The sequence below is a fragment of the Zootoca vivipara genome, chromosome 9, assembly GCF_963506605.1.
Source record: "Zootoca vivipara chromosome 9, rZooViv1.1, whole genome shotgun sequence".
Taxonomy (NCBI): domain Eukaryota; kingdom Metazoa; phylum Chordata; class Lepidosauria; order Squamata; family Lacertidae; genus Zootoca; species Zootoca vivipara.
This window is the reverse complement of record NC_083284.1, coordinates 34,759,839-34,776,255: the sequence shown is the minus strand read 5'-3', so window position 1 is coordinate 34,776,255 and position 16,417 is coordinate 34,759,839. Positions and strand designations below refer to the sequence as shown.

Sequence of the window (16,417 nt, the reverse complement as noted above, 5' to 3'; positions counted from 1 at the left end):
ACAGCCACTGGTGTGAGAACAACAACAACTTAGTCTTTTCATTATTGAAGGATCTGGCGAGGGGTGGAATAAATTCCAGGAAGAAAATTAATGTTAGAATCATGGAATCATAGGAGCATAGACACCACTTGCTGGAACTGACTGTGTTGCTAGGCAACATGGGGCAACCAAAGAGGCCAGCATATGCTCTTGAATGTGAATGTACTTGCTCTTTATGTAAAATGTTGAATTGGGTCCAAACAAAAATACAATTGAACTAGGTCCAAACCAAAAAATAGCAAAGAATGCATACAATCTATCTTGCCATATGATAGCTGGGGTGGGGGGAAAAAGTATTTGGAAAGAAACAAAAACTGCCACATTATCTTTGCTCTGTTTCCTCCCCACTCTGTATTTTGAAAACAGGCATTTGCTTCTCATTAGGAGTCTCTTTAAATATTTGGGCGTGTGCTGATATAGTAAGTTGCTTACTAGAAAACGCTTAGGACTCCTGCCTTTGTTGAATGGGACTCATGTGAGTTGTGCAACATCCTGCTACCGTGAGGAGGAAAAGTGCTGAGTAATGCCAGAACCAGAGCCCTCTCCTATGGCTGATGCAAACCTGGAGAATTTGCATCATCATCATTCAGCAAGAGTAACTTGGTATGACAGGAGCTTATATACAAGACCATGCGGAAGCTGAGCTGGCTTCCAGTGAAAGAACAGCACCAAGGTAGTAGCTGTGTGAAAGGGCAGGTGTTCCTGTAGCACTGAGATAGCAGTGAAAAGTAAAAGACACCTGAAGAATTTTATACCTGTTGGCACAGGTGGGTTGAAAGGCTACAGGCAGTGAATGTCTCTCTCTCTCTCTGTGTGTGTATGTGTGTGTAGAAGCAATTAACTAGACAAAGGCAGAGAGAGGAACGAAAGTGCCTGCTGGAGAGTTTTACAAAACATTCATCCTTGGAGAGTGCTAGTAGCACTGAAGCATGTTTAGGAAGCCTCCCGGACCGGTAGTCTGTAATGGCAGCTACCTGCAGGAGCAATCTAACGGCAAGTTGCCCTCCAAGTGCAACACCAAGGCGGCCGAGGGAGGCAAAGTGGTTTTGAAGAAGAAAGTAACTTTACTGAGAGGGATTTCTATTATAATTGGCACTATCATTGGAGCAGGAATCTTCATCTCTCCCAAAGGAATCCTCCAGAACACAGGCAGCGTGGGAATGTCCTTGATTGTCTGGACTTTCTGTGGCATCATTTCACTCTTTGGTAAGTTTGTGAAAGTTTATAATTGATCCTTGGGGGGCAGCAGGTGGATTTAAAAAATCTCAAAAAAGACAGAAGTTTGATACTGGAGATCAAAAGCTTGATTTGAGACCCAGAACTAACACTGCTTCGGTATTTTGGGGGTTATTTTGCCGCTTGGCAACCACTGTAAGTTGCAAAGATTGCCATGCGAAACTCGGTACAGCAGGACTTTAAGACCAAAATTGTATTTCTTATGACTCTCTGAAGGAATTGCAGAGAGAAGTCTCCTTTATCATATCATACAGTTTGCTGTTTGTGTTGGTTTTCAGTTTAAGCTCTGAAGAACAGGCAGCAGCACACTCATAGAGGGGCTGGCAGCTGGGGGAGATGAACCACTTGGTTGGAAGAACACCTGCGAAATGTAAACCTAGATTGACCTAGTTCCCCATTGGTTAGATTCTACTTCTGCATGGACTAAACTTCTGTTGAACTCTTTGGTGGCAAGAAGAAGGGAATAAAACAAGAGCACTCTAACCCAGTGATTTCCAATTAGCTAAGTACTGTGGACCTCCTGTTTTTCAAAAGCCAAGCCATGGACCCCCTACTTTTGAAAATTTTGATGTCTCTATGGTGGTTTTTTGTTATGTGAAAATTCCATGGATCCCCTTGGGTCAGTTATGCAGACTACCAATTGGGAACCACTGCTCTAACTAATTTGATTTTTTCTTTAAAAAAATATTAAATCAAAATCTTGTTTGAATGATGACTTGGAACCCCTCACTTCCACCCCTTAATCTTAAAGCCAGACACTCTGCTAATGTTTAGAAAAGCTATTATCTTGATAATGGCACCTGTAGTTTGAGCATGGATACTAAAATTGAAATCCTATACTTATTTACCAGGGATCTCATGGAAGTTTACTTTGAAGTAGACATATATAGGATTGCTGAGTGAAAATAGATTATGGAGCTCTCCGTTTAAGACCAACGGGCCAATGTTTATACCAAGTTTTTAAAACTTAAAAATAAAATAAAATATTATATTCTAATTTTTTTAAAAGACTTTATAATATTTATCATCTATATAGATGAAGAAATAGCCTGGTCATATCCCGAACCTCTAAATCTATCAAAGAATGGGTCCCTTGATTGCTTTAATAAGTTAATCTCAAAGAAGCTGAAGTCCCGCATGACCTTAGGTATTACTATTAGCCTAGACGACTTATTTTCTGGTATTAGAAACAGTGGGCAAATGAGAGGGGAGTATAAAATCTCTGCTCAAGAAGTGGAATATGTGAATGTTGCCCTGTGAACTTACTGTGCACTTAAAAGATCAGAGACAAGGCTTTATCCGCCCTTGCAAAACATTTTGATGAGAATCAGTATGTATAGCTGTTGGGCCAACAATAATCTACAGGGCCAATGTAAGGGTCACCCTCAAAATAATTTCATTTTAATTAGTACAGGAGATGGATTTTGTTTCTGTTCATGCTATGTTCTAATTGAGCATCTGTGTCCAGGAATGATGTGATTGGAACAGCAGAAATAAAATGCATTCTTCTTGCATTTGTAACACGTAAATTTACATTTTTGTGCTAAATTCGCTTAAAAGTATTTGGCCTCCTAGTGTTCTCTGCACAGCTTTGACAACAATTTGATTGACACTGCCTTCACACTGTTTCATCTTCCACTCTTCTTCCTCATGGATTATGCAATAAGGCATCCAGTTACAGAATTCTTAAATAAAAAAAAACAAAGCACAGGTAGCTGTGTAACCCTTAAATGCAATTCTTTGAAGTTAATTTTAGAGGAGAACTTTCAGATAGCACTGACTTTTTCCTCAGAAAAGGAGCTTATGTTGATTGGCATATGTTAAATAATTCCACTATCTATATATACAAAATTGGTCTGCTAACTGTTATGTAGATTGAAGTGAAAAGAAAGAAAATTTGAGATGCTAGTGACTTTATCAGGTCTATTTAAATGTGCTGGTGGCCCTTAGATGTGATGCTTTAATAAATACATTTAAATGTAAAAAGAGAGAGACTGAAATGCTCAAAAGTAGCCATCAGAATATTCAGTGAAATTATGTTAATGCAAACCATTGATCAAAATCTCCAGTAAAAGGAAAGATGATTCCCTGCGACAGTTTTACTACTGATTTATTTTGATTATGGATTGCATGGGTTGTGAATGGAACTCAATTCAAAACAATAATAACATCCAAATTAATATAATCTTGTTGACTGCATTTTGTCTCCTAATCACAATTCTTCCCTTTTTCAAGACAATTTGAATAATGGCCAATTGCCTGCAAAGACTCAGGGCACCCACAATTAATTGCATGAAGTAACTGCAAGACTTTTAGTCCTGGTTGGAAAGGGATGTTTGCACACAGTTGCTGGATTTTGATTCAAAATAAACTGGGCAATCCTAACCCCACTTATCTGGAAGTAAGCCCTGTTGAATTCAACAGGACTTACTTCGGAGTAGACTTTGTTAGGATTGTGCTGTTTGGTCATACCCAGAGAAGTCCCACTGAAATAAATAATAATAATCATAGAATTGGAAGGGGATCCATGGATCATCTAGTCCAACCAATAGACAAGTCCATGGATCTCAGTGGATCTACTCTGGGTGTGCCTTAGTTGGATGCCACCCATTGTCAGAAGATAAGTCAATAAATAAGTTTTTTTTAAAAATCTCCTGAAGGATTGTATGAATTGGCCTTGTGTAATTTTCATGGGGCATGGATGTAAGGAAATGCCATTGGACTACATGTATGCTAATGAAATGTATGAGGCCATTCATTATAGTTTTTAGATAAGCATGGCTATCTTTCAGAAATGATGTCTTAATATTAATTAAAATTTTGTAGGTGCGCTCTGTTATGCTGAACTGGGCACAAGTATAAAGAAATCTGGTGGGCATTATACATACATTCTGGAAGCCTTTGGCCCTCTACCTGCTTTTGTAAGAGTGTGGGTGGAACTGCTCATTATACGGTAAGTCAACTCTATCTGCATCTCTTGTTTTGTTGTCTTGTACTCCCAGTATTCTTTTGAAAGTCAAAAATCAATTAAAAATATGGTGTGCGTGGACATAGTCCAGCTGTGTTCTGTCCCTTAGTTTGTGCTTCCTGTTCTTGCTTCCCATGATTTTCCTTTGTGACATAGTTGGACCACTAATTGTTAATTTGTAAAAATTAAGAAACTCTAAAAAGCATTATTTTTTAAAATAAAAATGCTTAATTTTGTTTCCTCTAAAATGCTGAAGCAGAACATTAATAATACCCAGACCTCATGATGCATCATAATTTTGGTTTAAAACTATCCAAGCCTTGTAATTTCCCCAAAATAAATCACAGTGTCTGCTGGCTTTCATGAAACTTACTTGCAGGTAGTAATCATCATTTCCCAGCAACTCCCCTGATGCATCCATGAGACATGCACACCTGCGCTTGATTCAAATTTGGTCAGTTGGGGCTACACAATATGAAAGAACCCTCCCATGTGTCTCTACTGCACATGGAATTGTATGCATGCAGAGTCTGGCATTGTGGCAAATATGGCTAGGGCTAACATTTCAGTATGCTTCGTATTGACTATGTAGTAATATTTCTAAACCCTGCCTTGGGGTCTTTGGTAGAAAAGAAGCTGTAAATCAATGCCCTGCTTTCTCTTATAAAAAGGAGCCCCACTAGAATCTCCCGTGGGTTGGGCATGGCAGGCCGTGGGAACTCAGTGAGTGGGCACAGTGTTTTAGACCATAATATACACCGAATGGTGGCAAGGAAGAGGGTGACTGATGGGTGTGCAGGAGCAAGACATGCTTATCTGGAGTGGTCCTGGACAAATTTAAAACTTCACTTGTAGGTGTCTTTTAGTAAAATGTGAAAATCTAGGTTGGACTGAAATTGTGTTCTGTTGCCCCAGGGTGATCTGAGAATATTGCACTTCCTCTAACAGTTTATTCCCTGCGTGAAAAAGAAGTAGAGCTGGCTAAACTGGTTTCAGCCTACAAGTTCTCCCGCCCCCTAGCCCAAGAGATTCCATTTTTATAGCCTTAGCGGCCCATTTACAACATTGTCAACCTACAATTTGCACTGCTAGTTGGCTTAGTAAAGAAGCACAATGCCTTATTATGTTATGTGAATTGCTCAGTGTTTACTATGCTGTTTAAAAGAGCTCTCATATCACAACAAATACAGTTTGAGCACCTGTGGGAGCTAACAGGTTTATCTGTAGGCAGTTTAGCTTGTGGATGTAGTTACTCTAATTCTGCATCTGAGGAGCTTGTGTTACTAAAGATAATTCATACAAGTGAAACAAACATGCGTTCTCATTTCCTCTCCCTCTCCCGCCCCATGTCCCATGTATCCTACGCAGATTATTTTAGTTGTTCTTATTGCTTCATAACGCCTACGTAGCAAGCTGTAGCAATAAAGGATTTGGTTAACAACAACAATTCTGCTCAGTCACTCTGAATGGGATATATATTTGAGGTGCGTCACTCTCCTGGGAACGCACTGAATTGATTAGCAAGTGCTAATCCACACCCAACACAAAACAAATAAAGGCAAGATCCTTTCAAGCCACGATATGGCATACATCTTGAGATACATGCTTGTCCAGATCTGCAGTTATCAAGAGTGCCTCCCCTGCCACAGTAATGCTTTAGGTTTCTGCTATAAATTGATTGGCGTTGTGTCAATAAATTTGGCATCTATGTGTTGTTGTTTTTTGAAAGGATGAGTCAAATACTTTAGCATAGTATGCAATGTATATAAGAGAGCCCCAATCCTGGCTTTGTTTTCATAAAGAAGAGCAGTTTTGTGAGCCTGGAATTTGGAGCAAAAAAGTGGGTAGGGACTGAGCTGCTTAACTCTTTCTCAGCTTCTACATTCAAAATTGCCTTTAGGCAATTTTTGGGGAACCCTTTTCAGCCTGAACACAACCCACCGGGTGTAATTTTGACTCTGGGGACCCTGCCCAGTTCCCTTATTGGACGATAAGGCCATCAGTGGCTACTGCCTCCAAGGTCCAGGGAGCCACACATGGGGTGGGGGGAGAGCACTCTTGTGCATGAGTCCTTTTTGAAGGTTTCCCATGAGCATCTGAGTGTGCACTGTGACAACACGATGCTGGACTAGATGGGCCATTGACGTGATTCTCCTGTTCTTCATACAATTCTTGAGTACTACCTTTGCCTGGCTGGAATTTGTCATTGAACTGTAATATTACCTCTAACTTGCCTGTCTCAGCTTCCACCTAGCAGTGCACAATGACGATCATGCACATGTAGGTATCATCTCATCCAAAAGTATACGCGTAGCCAATCATTCCAGGATGCTTTGTATACACCAGTCTGGACTGATGAAAAGAAGAAGAAGACTGAAACAAACAGTTAGAATGGGGAGAACGAAGGTAGTGCAGCGTACCCAGAAAGGAGAGGTTTGAATCAGCAGCAAGTTCCACAGTGTCACAATGATCTAATGTTACATTCTTCTTTTTTACACATATTTTTCCACTAAAAGGGAAAACAGGGGTTTTCTGAATCAGTCTCTTGGGTCTATAAATAACGGGCACTGCAATAAATAGTGGCACAGGTCCTCCACACAGGGTTGCCCACACAGACAAAGTGTCTCTTCATAATATACATAACATCCAACACTGCCGAGGGCATTGATTGGAATCATAATTCTGTGAAAGCGATTCTAAGCACGGCAAGTGGGAGCTTTGACAGGTAACTGGCCCGAGTATGCTCCGTTTTAATAAGTGGGAACCATGGCGAACTCTTGGTAGAAGCCGTCATGGTTAGATCCCTTTCTGCATTGGACCTAAAGAGACAATCTTTTAAGTGCCTCCTGTCTATCTTCATAGTCACCTGAAAATATTGTAATTGGTATGGGGACCAATTGGGACCGTCCTTCCAACATTTGGTCTGTTTCTGTTCTGTGTGTGACATAGCGGGGAATCTCTCCTCTGAAAGAAATTGAAGTCTTTTCACATAATTTAAGCACAGGTAATCAATTATAGCCTGTATTGTTGTCACGTCAGCTTCAACGTGGAAAAGAGCAGCTGGAGTCCCGTTGGGGAGCGAAAGCACTTTCCTGAGGAATTTGTTCTGCACTATTTCTAAGGCTTTATTGGCATTTGGGTCCTTACCCTATATTGCTACTCCATGAAGCATCTGGGAGACCACTTTACTGGCAAAGATTTTCAACACAGGTTCCAACAGCTGACCATCCACCATAAAATAGAATTTCATTAATGCCCCACAAGCTTTCTGCACTTTGAGTTTCGTAGCCTCGATGTGCCCCTTCCATGAGAGTGTCTCAGTGAAAAGGGTTCCCAGGTATCTGAAGGAGCGTATTTGCTCCAAGTTCTGCTGATCCATTTTCTATTTGAATCTGGAAATCCACTTCCCAAAGGCCATAATTTTGGTCTTGGAGTAATTCACAACGAGCTCTTCCTGCTTGCAATACCTGCTGAAAGCTGTAAGCAGATTGTTAAGACCTAATGGGGAGAGTAATCGGAGCACCACATCATCGGCATACAGCAAGCAAGATATCGTCCTATTTCTAATTGATGGGGTGAGGGATTGCAACTGTGCTAGCTGTGGCACCATATCATTTATATAAAAGTTTAAAAGTGTGGGAGCCAGTATGCAGCCTTGTTTCACACCTCTTGATGTCTTGAATGCTTCCGAGAGACCTCCCTTTTAATCCCACTCTGACTCATGTTTCGGTACCACTATACAGTTCACGAATTAATAATAATAGTCTTGGGTCTATATTAGCATTTGAGAATTTCCCCCACAGTCTGTTATGATTGATTGAGTCAAAAGCAGCAGATAGGTCAATGAAGGCAGCGAACAGGTTACATTTGCTTTGATTGATATATTTGTTAATAATATGAGACAGTGTAAAGCACTGGTCAGTAGTGCTATATCCAGCTCTGAACCCTGCTTGTTCCTCATGTAAGGTATTATTTTCACTTAGCCAGTCTGTTAATTTGGTAAGCAGATGACGAGCATAGAGTTTAGAGGGGATGTCCAGCAAACTAATGGGGCAGTAATTTGGGGGGAGGGTTTTATCCCCTTTTTTTGTAAATTGGCATGGTGATATTCAATTTCCAGCTGGCTGGCATTTGAGCTGTATTATTTATGTGGATGTAGAGCTTTGCCAGGATGGGTTGCCACCAGTCCATATGAGTCTTAAATAGCTCTGGCGACATCCTCACCTGGTGCTTTATTTAGTTTTAGACTCTATCAGAGATTTTATCTACAGGGGTCACCACTTGCCACTCAGGAAAACCTGACTGGTCGATGGTCACTTCAGCATCGAGTCTTTTCTCCATGAAGTTCCATGTAGTAATCCACCCAACGTTGTGCCAATATAGTGGCGTCTAGTGTTGACCTTGATTCATTCATGCCCCGAGACACCAGGAGCCAAAACCTGTCTTCTCTTCGCTCAGCCACTGCCAACCCTAGTTCTTGCCACTGGCTTCTCACAAAGCCTGCTTCTTTTTTGATCTTTAGAATTTTCTTGTATGCTGCTCTGCTCCTTCCCATATTTCCCTTGTTAATTTCAGAGTTCTATAGGTTCTAATAGCACTTAGCAGGTCTTTCTTTGCTTCCTTATATTGCCCATATAGTGTTGGCATATGTTCTATATATTTGAATTCTATGTATTTGAATTCCAGCAATTGTTTATAGCAATCTGTTTCCTCTGCGTGTAGATTTTTGTGCAAATTAAGTTTCTTTAGGGATAGTTCCTCATTTTAATAAGGCCTGGTGACTGTGACCTTCACAAAATGTAGAAATGACGCTTATGAAAACCTCAAGATTATGAGCCAAGAAAAAGTCCCAAAAGCACAGGAATCGCAGCTACCGAGAGCACAAAAGGGAGAACAAAAGAACTTGTTCCCATTTAAATGAATTTCATAAATGAATTTTTTTTTAAAAAAAAAAAGAGTGCAAAAGAGGTTTTTCTGCTTGGCAGAAGGATAGTCACAATAGTTGTGTGAGTTATATTTTCTGATGTTACAGTGTTCACGTGACTAGACTGTTCACACAAACAATTCATAATTGCAAATGTTATCCAGCCTTCATAGAATGAATACCTTAATGACAATGCCCTAAAACTCTACAAGTAGGGATGGACAAATCTATTAATTTCTGTTTCTCTCAGTTTTACATATTTTAAATGTTATATTCAGTTCTCTACATTTCCACATCAGTTTGCATTCATGAAAATTCACCAGCAATTTGACATGTGTAATATATTTGACACAGCCTGCCTGATGTGTCATGTAGGCATGTATACTGTAAATAATCTCCATATCCACCTGTAAACTCACCTGCCTTTCCCCCCTTTCTTTCTCTATTGCAGCCCTGCTGCCACAGCAGTAATTTCCCTGGCATTTGGACGTTACATGTTGGAACCATTTTTTATCCAGTGTGAAATCCCAGACCTTGCTATTAAACTGATTACAGCTATGGGAATCAGTAAGTATCAGTTTTTAGGAGAAATGGGCTGAAGAAGGTGATAGGCAGAAGAAAACAAGAATAAATTCTGCACTCAATTAATACAACTCATATGAGGCAAATAAATGCGAATTTGTAACTGAATTGTTTTAATAGTCTTAAAATAGACTGTTCTCAGAGATACTTCATGATGACCGTACTGAATCCCTAAAATGATGGGCTATATGAGTGAATTTCTGACTTTTTTGGGCCAAATGGAGGAAAATATCAACAAGGGGTTTATATTTGACAGTGGGAAAGAGACAATATGAAATCAACACTCTTGCTAGAAGTTTGAGTTGCAGTGGCTGGATAAGGCTTGTCTTGTGAGGTACGGTAAGGGGTGAAAAATAACCAAGCAGGGTAGGCAAGGTAAGGTACAAATGCAGAAAGCACCAGCTGGCTGATATCTTTTGTTCAGACTAGAGAACTGACCAGATATGGCAATGATACTTATTAGATAGGTGAAATCTGTAACTGGAATTACTGAATTTGTCAGACTCAGAGCTTTCATCCCATAACTCCTAAGACAGCGTCTTGCTGAAATAAAATAGCTCTGTCTTTCTGGCCCACTGTCACGATGGTGCAGGCAACAGGGAAATGATGTCTACTCTTTATGATCCAAGATGTGGGACACTTGGCACACGACAGCCGGATTGTTTGATTGCCTGGAAAAACAAAACACACGTTGGTGGTTGGCAAACATTAGCTCAACGGCAGAGCCTGAAATTTTGTGGCTTGTTTAGCCCTGCAGAGTTTATGGTCTACTATTGAGACTGAGAGGAACCAGCCATTTAACTAGTTGAGATGGATTGGTGTGCCCAGAGTGATGAAGACTAATTGAGAAAAGCTTGGCCTATGCTGGGCAGTATTTGCTTATGCACTTTCAAGGGCCAGTCACAAAAACTATTTTTTCACTTTTACACTTAAACTTCCAGTTTAGTGTAAAGTGAAATGAGTGGGTTACCTTGTAGTTGCAGGTGCACCTGTGCACAGGTGCACAATATTCTAGGGCCCATGGTGGTGAAGTTTCCTTTGTCAGTAGAGTATTAAACTTCTAATTATGAGCCTAGTCAGTGTTCAGTATTTGGAGGTCAGCAGTGCAAATTCTGAGACCTTTGATATCATTGAATATCAGTTGTTTGTTGACCAATGTGGCAGCTGACAGGTGCTTCAGTATTTGCTCCAGTTTTCACACATTTATCTTTTTCCCAAGCCCCAGCAATTATGCAGAGACTTGATATAGGGGTGAGACTGAATATGAAAAAGGTGACTGTAACTCAATCCAGTTAGGACTGAAATATTAATGTATTCAGGTCATGAAGAGAGCATGACCACTAGGCATAAAAATGATTTTGGTTTTTTTATGGAGGCCACTACACAGCATACTGGTAGATTCCACATGTGCTCTAAAGCAGTGTATCCCAACCATAGGTCTCCAGCTGTTTTTGGACTACAATTCCTATCATCCCTGACCACTGGTACTTCTATCTAGGGATGGTGGGAGTAGTAGTCCAAAACAGCTGGAGACCTAAGGTTGACCAACACTGCTCTAAAGTCAACCTCTAGCCATCCTCTGTTGAGCAAAATTAAATCTTCTTGGGTTTGACATAGAAAGTCAAACCTTGAGTCTGGATATATCTCAGAAATCCCCTTGTTCCAGATTTGCCACAAGATTGCAATATTGCATTGACTTAATATCATGGCAACTGGACCCAAGATTGGATTGAACTAGGGCCACATTTTATTAACAACATCTGTAGGAGAAATGAAAATAACTGAACTATACTTTGAGCAGATCCATTAAAATCAATGGAACTTAAGTTGGGGCTTGATATATGTTCCATTGATGTCAATTGACCTACACTAAGTGTGAATAAATCTGGATCCCTAGATTACATCTTTTGGAAATTATATAATTACATCCTGTGCAAGTGACATTGCCTAACAAGTGAGCAAAAGGGCAAATCTTCCATTTCTGTTTTCCAGCTGCTGCACATATAGTGTATCTATCTGTTACAGAAGTCTTTGTGCTAGGAATATGCAGAAATAGTAAGCTGGGCCCTTATATTAACAGATATTACAAACAGGCAGCCAGACCCCACATTAGAAAGGAAATTAAAGGCATCAAGAAGGAGTGAAGTCATGCAAGACAATTCTAGTTACACAAGGAAATGCACTCATTTTGCATTTTCTTCAGTTGGATTGTCCTTGAACTTCCAGGTCCCAAAGTTATTTGTGAGTGTGCTTTTCCACCAAACCAAAACGTGGAGAGAGAATCAATACCTGACCACCTTATTTCTCTCTTAATTATGTTAAAACCCCAAGGCTCTATCTAAGTAATTAAATTAAAGTTATGAGCTTTAGAGGTTAATGTGCAAAATATTTCATGGAAAGATAATACTAAAACAGATGTTTGATCCTGCATTTGCCCCTGGGATAGCGTTGGTGGCTGGTTGCAGGAAAGGATTCCATTGTAAACATTTTCCTAGTGTCTTTAATTTGACCACAGTGAGTGTATAATTGAGAATGGGATTTCATCACGATTAATTTAATGGGGCAATCTTTGAGATAAACCAGGATTATGTGCCTTAATTAAAAAGAAAGAATCAGTATGGCAGAAGGGTGGAGTCCTCCTAAAATAGTGTCACCTGAGGAGGGAGACAGGAGTTAACAGCAAGTGGTTGGCATGGAGACCCAATGAGATCCTGGGAGTGAGTTGGAGGAGTTACTGCTTCATAGAATCATAGAGAGACCACAAGGGCCATCCAGTCCAACCCCCTGCCAAGCAGGATGGAGTCTCTTTTAGGAAGCCCTTTGAGAACAAGGCAGGCAGCTGTCAGGAGAGACACTGAAAGATGTGCACGAAGAAGGTGAACTGGGATGACTCCAGGATGAGGCATGCTAAACCCTGCAGGGCAAGCCTATTTGCCCTTGGAAAATAAAATACTGATAACCAAATACAGTAGTATTTCAGGCCTGCTTTGAGCATACAGCAAGAAGAAGCACTATCTGGGCCCCTTGAGGTAACAACACCCTTACCTCTAATGAACTGGGGAGTGGAGTTTGCTATGGATCACTTGCTGAGCTAAGATAATGGTTTGAGAATTAGAATAAACAGTAGACTCATAAAGATAAACCAGGGATTTCCAACCTGGTGCTCTCCAGGTGTTGTTGGACTACAATTGCCATAAGCCTCAGCTCTTGTGGCCAATAGTCAAGGTTGATGGGAGTTGTAGTTCAGATTGTCAGCACATGAATTACTGTGACTAGACTGTCCTTATCCAGAGGCAGTTGCAATTGGTGCATGATCTTCCGTTGGTGAATGGTGCTGTGTGCCACAGAAGCAGCTTGGGGTGGATCAGTCAGACACCACCCTTCCCCCACAGCAAGACAGCAAATCCTGATTCTTTAGCGTAAGTCAGATTCTGTCTAGAATAGTCTGGATACCACCTCCATAGTCAGACAAACTTCCACAAGCAGTACTGTTTGGATGCCTGATTAATTCAATTTTTGTAAATTCCAATTTGTACTGTTCTGTCCTGATCTTCATTTCCTTGACTCATGTGCAGATCAGAACATAATTATTTTTCCAATTTCGCAGTTTTGTGAATCGTCCAATACAGTTTTTGGCTCACAAAAATATCAAAATGTGTTTATTTTTTTTATTTGTATATTTGTGATATTATAATAGATTAAAATAACTATATTTATAAATGTTAAGTAGCTCTATTTTTTGGCAGTGCCCCATACATATCTTTAAATGCAAAACTGACACATATGAGATTCCATATCCATTTCATACTTTTCATACTTCCATAAATATATTCTATGTAATTCTTTGCACCCCTACCTTTGTTTTTTAGTTTAGAATACACACCCACACTCCACATTAAACTTAGGAAGATTGTGCAAACTTTGCAGGTGGATGAACACACAGATGTAGTTATAAAACCAAACTCCATGTGCTGTAATATTAAGTGACACCTTTACCCTCTTTTTATGACTAACTACAAAGCCACAACAAAGCAGCCACAAAACAGGCTGGCAGCCTCATGGCCAGTTTGAACATGGCAGAACTTACAATGAAGTCTTGCTATAAATACTGATAAACTGTTCTCAAACAGATGCTGGCTTTTTCATTGCAATAAGCAGGACTCACTTAAGAAGAGTGATTTATGATTCATTCCTTGGACGGCTCAGAAAGGAAGCTACAAGATGCTGTGTGAACTTTTGTCATCCACATAACTCAGGTTCTTGCTGGCTATTAACTAATGGAAAATCAAGCACATATTTCTGCAAGGCAGGTCGCTGTATTGAAATGTTGCTACTAAGTTCTCATAGGAGCAAAGATGCTGGGCTTACTCATTCATCCTTGAGTTGTATAACTGTGTTCAAGGCAGAGGAGCTGAACTCTTATTATTCTGCTCTTTCCATTAAAAGATCAAGTTGGTGTTTAAAGTCCTTTCATATACTATGGCTTCTTTTCAGCCTATATATCATTGTGCAATTAGCCTGAAAGAACAGTATTGCTAACAGATATTACAGTTTAATGTCTTTCCCCCTCAGCATATTACTGAGTCGCCACTTCTCTCCCACCAACTCTCCCACTGAATCAGCGTTAGATTCCCACACCTCTTTCAGGGCTCATCTATATTTTTGTCCACCCGCTTTCCCCCAGCAAAACCCACTGCTTACCATTGAACTGGAGCAAACGTTCATTGAGTTTTCTCCAGATTGACGTTTGCTCCAATTTTGTGCTAAAGAGAAGGTTTTACAGGGGAAAGCCATTGGACAAGTTGAAAACCACATGGACCCAAGGTTTCTTGACTTGGGACAAGTGTGGATGGGCCCTTAGCTTGTGGCATTGTAACCAAGGATGCAGGTGGCGCTGTGGGTTAAACCACAGAACCTAGGTCTTGCTGATCAGAAAGTCGGCGGTTCAAATCCTTGTGACGGGGTGAGCTCCCGTTGCTTGGTCCCAGCTCCTGCCAACCTAGCAGTTCAAAAGCACATCAAAGTGCAAGTAGATAAATAGGTACCACTCTGGTGGGAAGGTAAACGGCGTTTCCGTGTGCTGCTCTGGTTCGCCAGAAGTGGCTTTGTCATGCTGGCCACATGACCTAGAAGCTGTACGCCGGCTCCCTTGGCCAATAATACGAAATTAGCGCCGCAACCCCAGAGTCGGTCACGACTGGACCTAATCGTCAGGGGTCCCTTTACCTTTACCTAACCAAGGTTGTATTCAGTTGTGAATCTAAAGAATAATTCAACATAACGAACACGAGATTAAATTAATCCTGAAGTTGTGAACTCTGTTGTTTCATGTTGAGGAAGCTGGTGGCCAACTTGTGTAAAGAAACATGCTGTACACCTATAAAAAGTTCCTGTACATGTGACTATAGTTGTGAATCAATATTCTGGCAATATGAAGCGTTACACTAGTTCAGTATTTTTAGTATGCAAGTTCACAGTCTTTTTCTTGGGTAGTCTGCATTTGATAGATCTAGCCAGGGCAGATTCACAAGGCTTCTGTTGTGTCTGCTAATTTCCATGACTCTGCATGAATCTGTCTGCACAGTAAATGTGATGGTGGTTTTCCTGTTAACCCAGCCTTCCAGTTAATCCTGAATGAGTATCTGGATGGAAAAAAACAAACAATATTTTATTTCTTTGGCTACTGATTGACCATTAATTGCCCTTTCCTTTAAACATAAGGATTAAGTCATTTAATCATATGCACATCTGTAACAACCAAACAGTCACTTCTCTGGGCCCAGTGCAAACTTCTAAACATGTTATTCTCCCCGCTGTGATCCTTTCTCTGTTTTGTAAAAATTGGAGGTTAACTGGTGTCTTTTAAAGCTTTTGTTGTTGTTGTTTCTTTGGTTTAAGCTCCTTATTCTGACTGCCTACTTTATATTTATAGCTGGTCATGGCAGCATTGCAATGTATATAATATATTTATATTTATACATGAAGGACAGATTCCTCTAGTCCAGTGTTTCCCAACCTTGTGCCTCCAGCTGTTTTCGGACTACAATTCCCATCATTCCTGACCACTGGTCTTGCTAGCTAGGGATGATGGGAGTTGTAGTCCAAAAACAGCCGGAGGCACAAGGTTGGGAAACACTGCTCTAGTCCCCTTCACACATTACTCTAGTTCAGTGATGGGCAAACCTGGCCCTCCAGCTGTTTTGGGAGTGCAATTCTCACCATCCCTGGCCACTGGTCCTGTTAGCTAGGGATGATGGGAGTTGTAGTTCAAAAACAGCTGGCGGGCCAAGTATGGCTAGTTGAATACAAGGTGGACTGCACCACTTGCCCAATTCCTACATTGCATGGTTTCCTCAGCCCTGCCATTCATGCACTGAACAAGAACAGGCTGCTTGCATAGACTTTGCCTATGCAGATGTCCATGCTCAATGTGTTTTCTTGCTCTCTTGTGGCTAGCCAGACACCACTGCTCATTCCTGCTTGCCCTACACATGCACCTGGAATCTTTAGGTAGCTCCCAGGGCCCCAGCATCCTAGCAATGACCATGCTGGTATCTACCCTGCCTCCCTAAATACCCCCCCCCCCCCGGTTTTCCACTCTAGGCATCTAGTTGCCCTTTTAATTTCCCCAAATATCTCAGCCTAGCATCGCTTTGGAAGACTGAAAA

The 16,417-nt window shown here is 40.8% G+C and overlaps 1 protein-coding gene across 1 annotated transcript in view; it reads left to right on the top strand.

Annotated features, from left to right (window-relative positions):
- Window positions 1-635: 635 nt before the first annotated feature.
- The window catches only part of SLC7A11 (solute carrier family 7 member 11), a 69,486-nt gene continuing 53,704 nt past the window's right edge, over window positions 636-16,417 (top strand). The window contains exons 1-3 of the mRNA XM_035112158.2: window positions 636-1,245; window positions 4,102-4,228; window positions 9,619-9,734. Of these exons, the coding sequence (XP_034968049.1) occupies window positions 969-1,245; window positions 4,102-4,228; window positions 9,619-9,734 (520 nt within the window). The 5' untranslated portion in view covers window positions 636-968. The remainder of the gene's footprint in view (window positions 1,246-4,101; window positions 4,229-9,618; window positions 9,735-16,417) is intronic.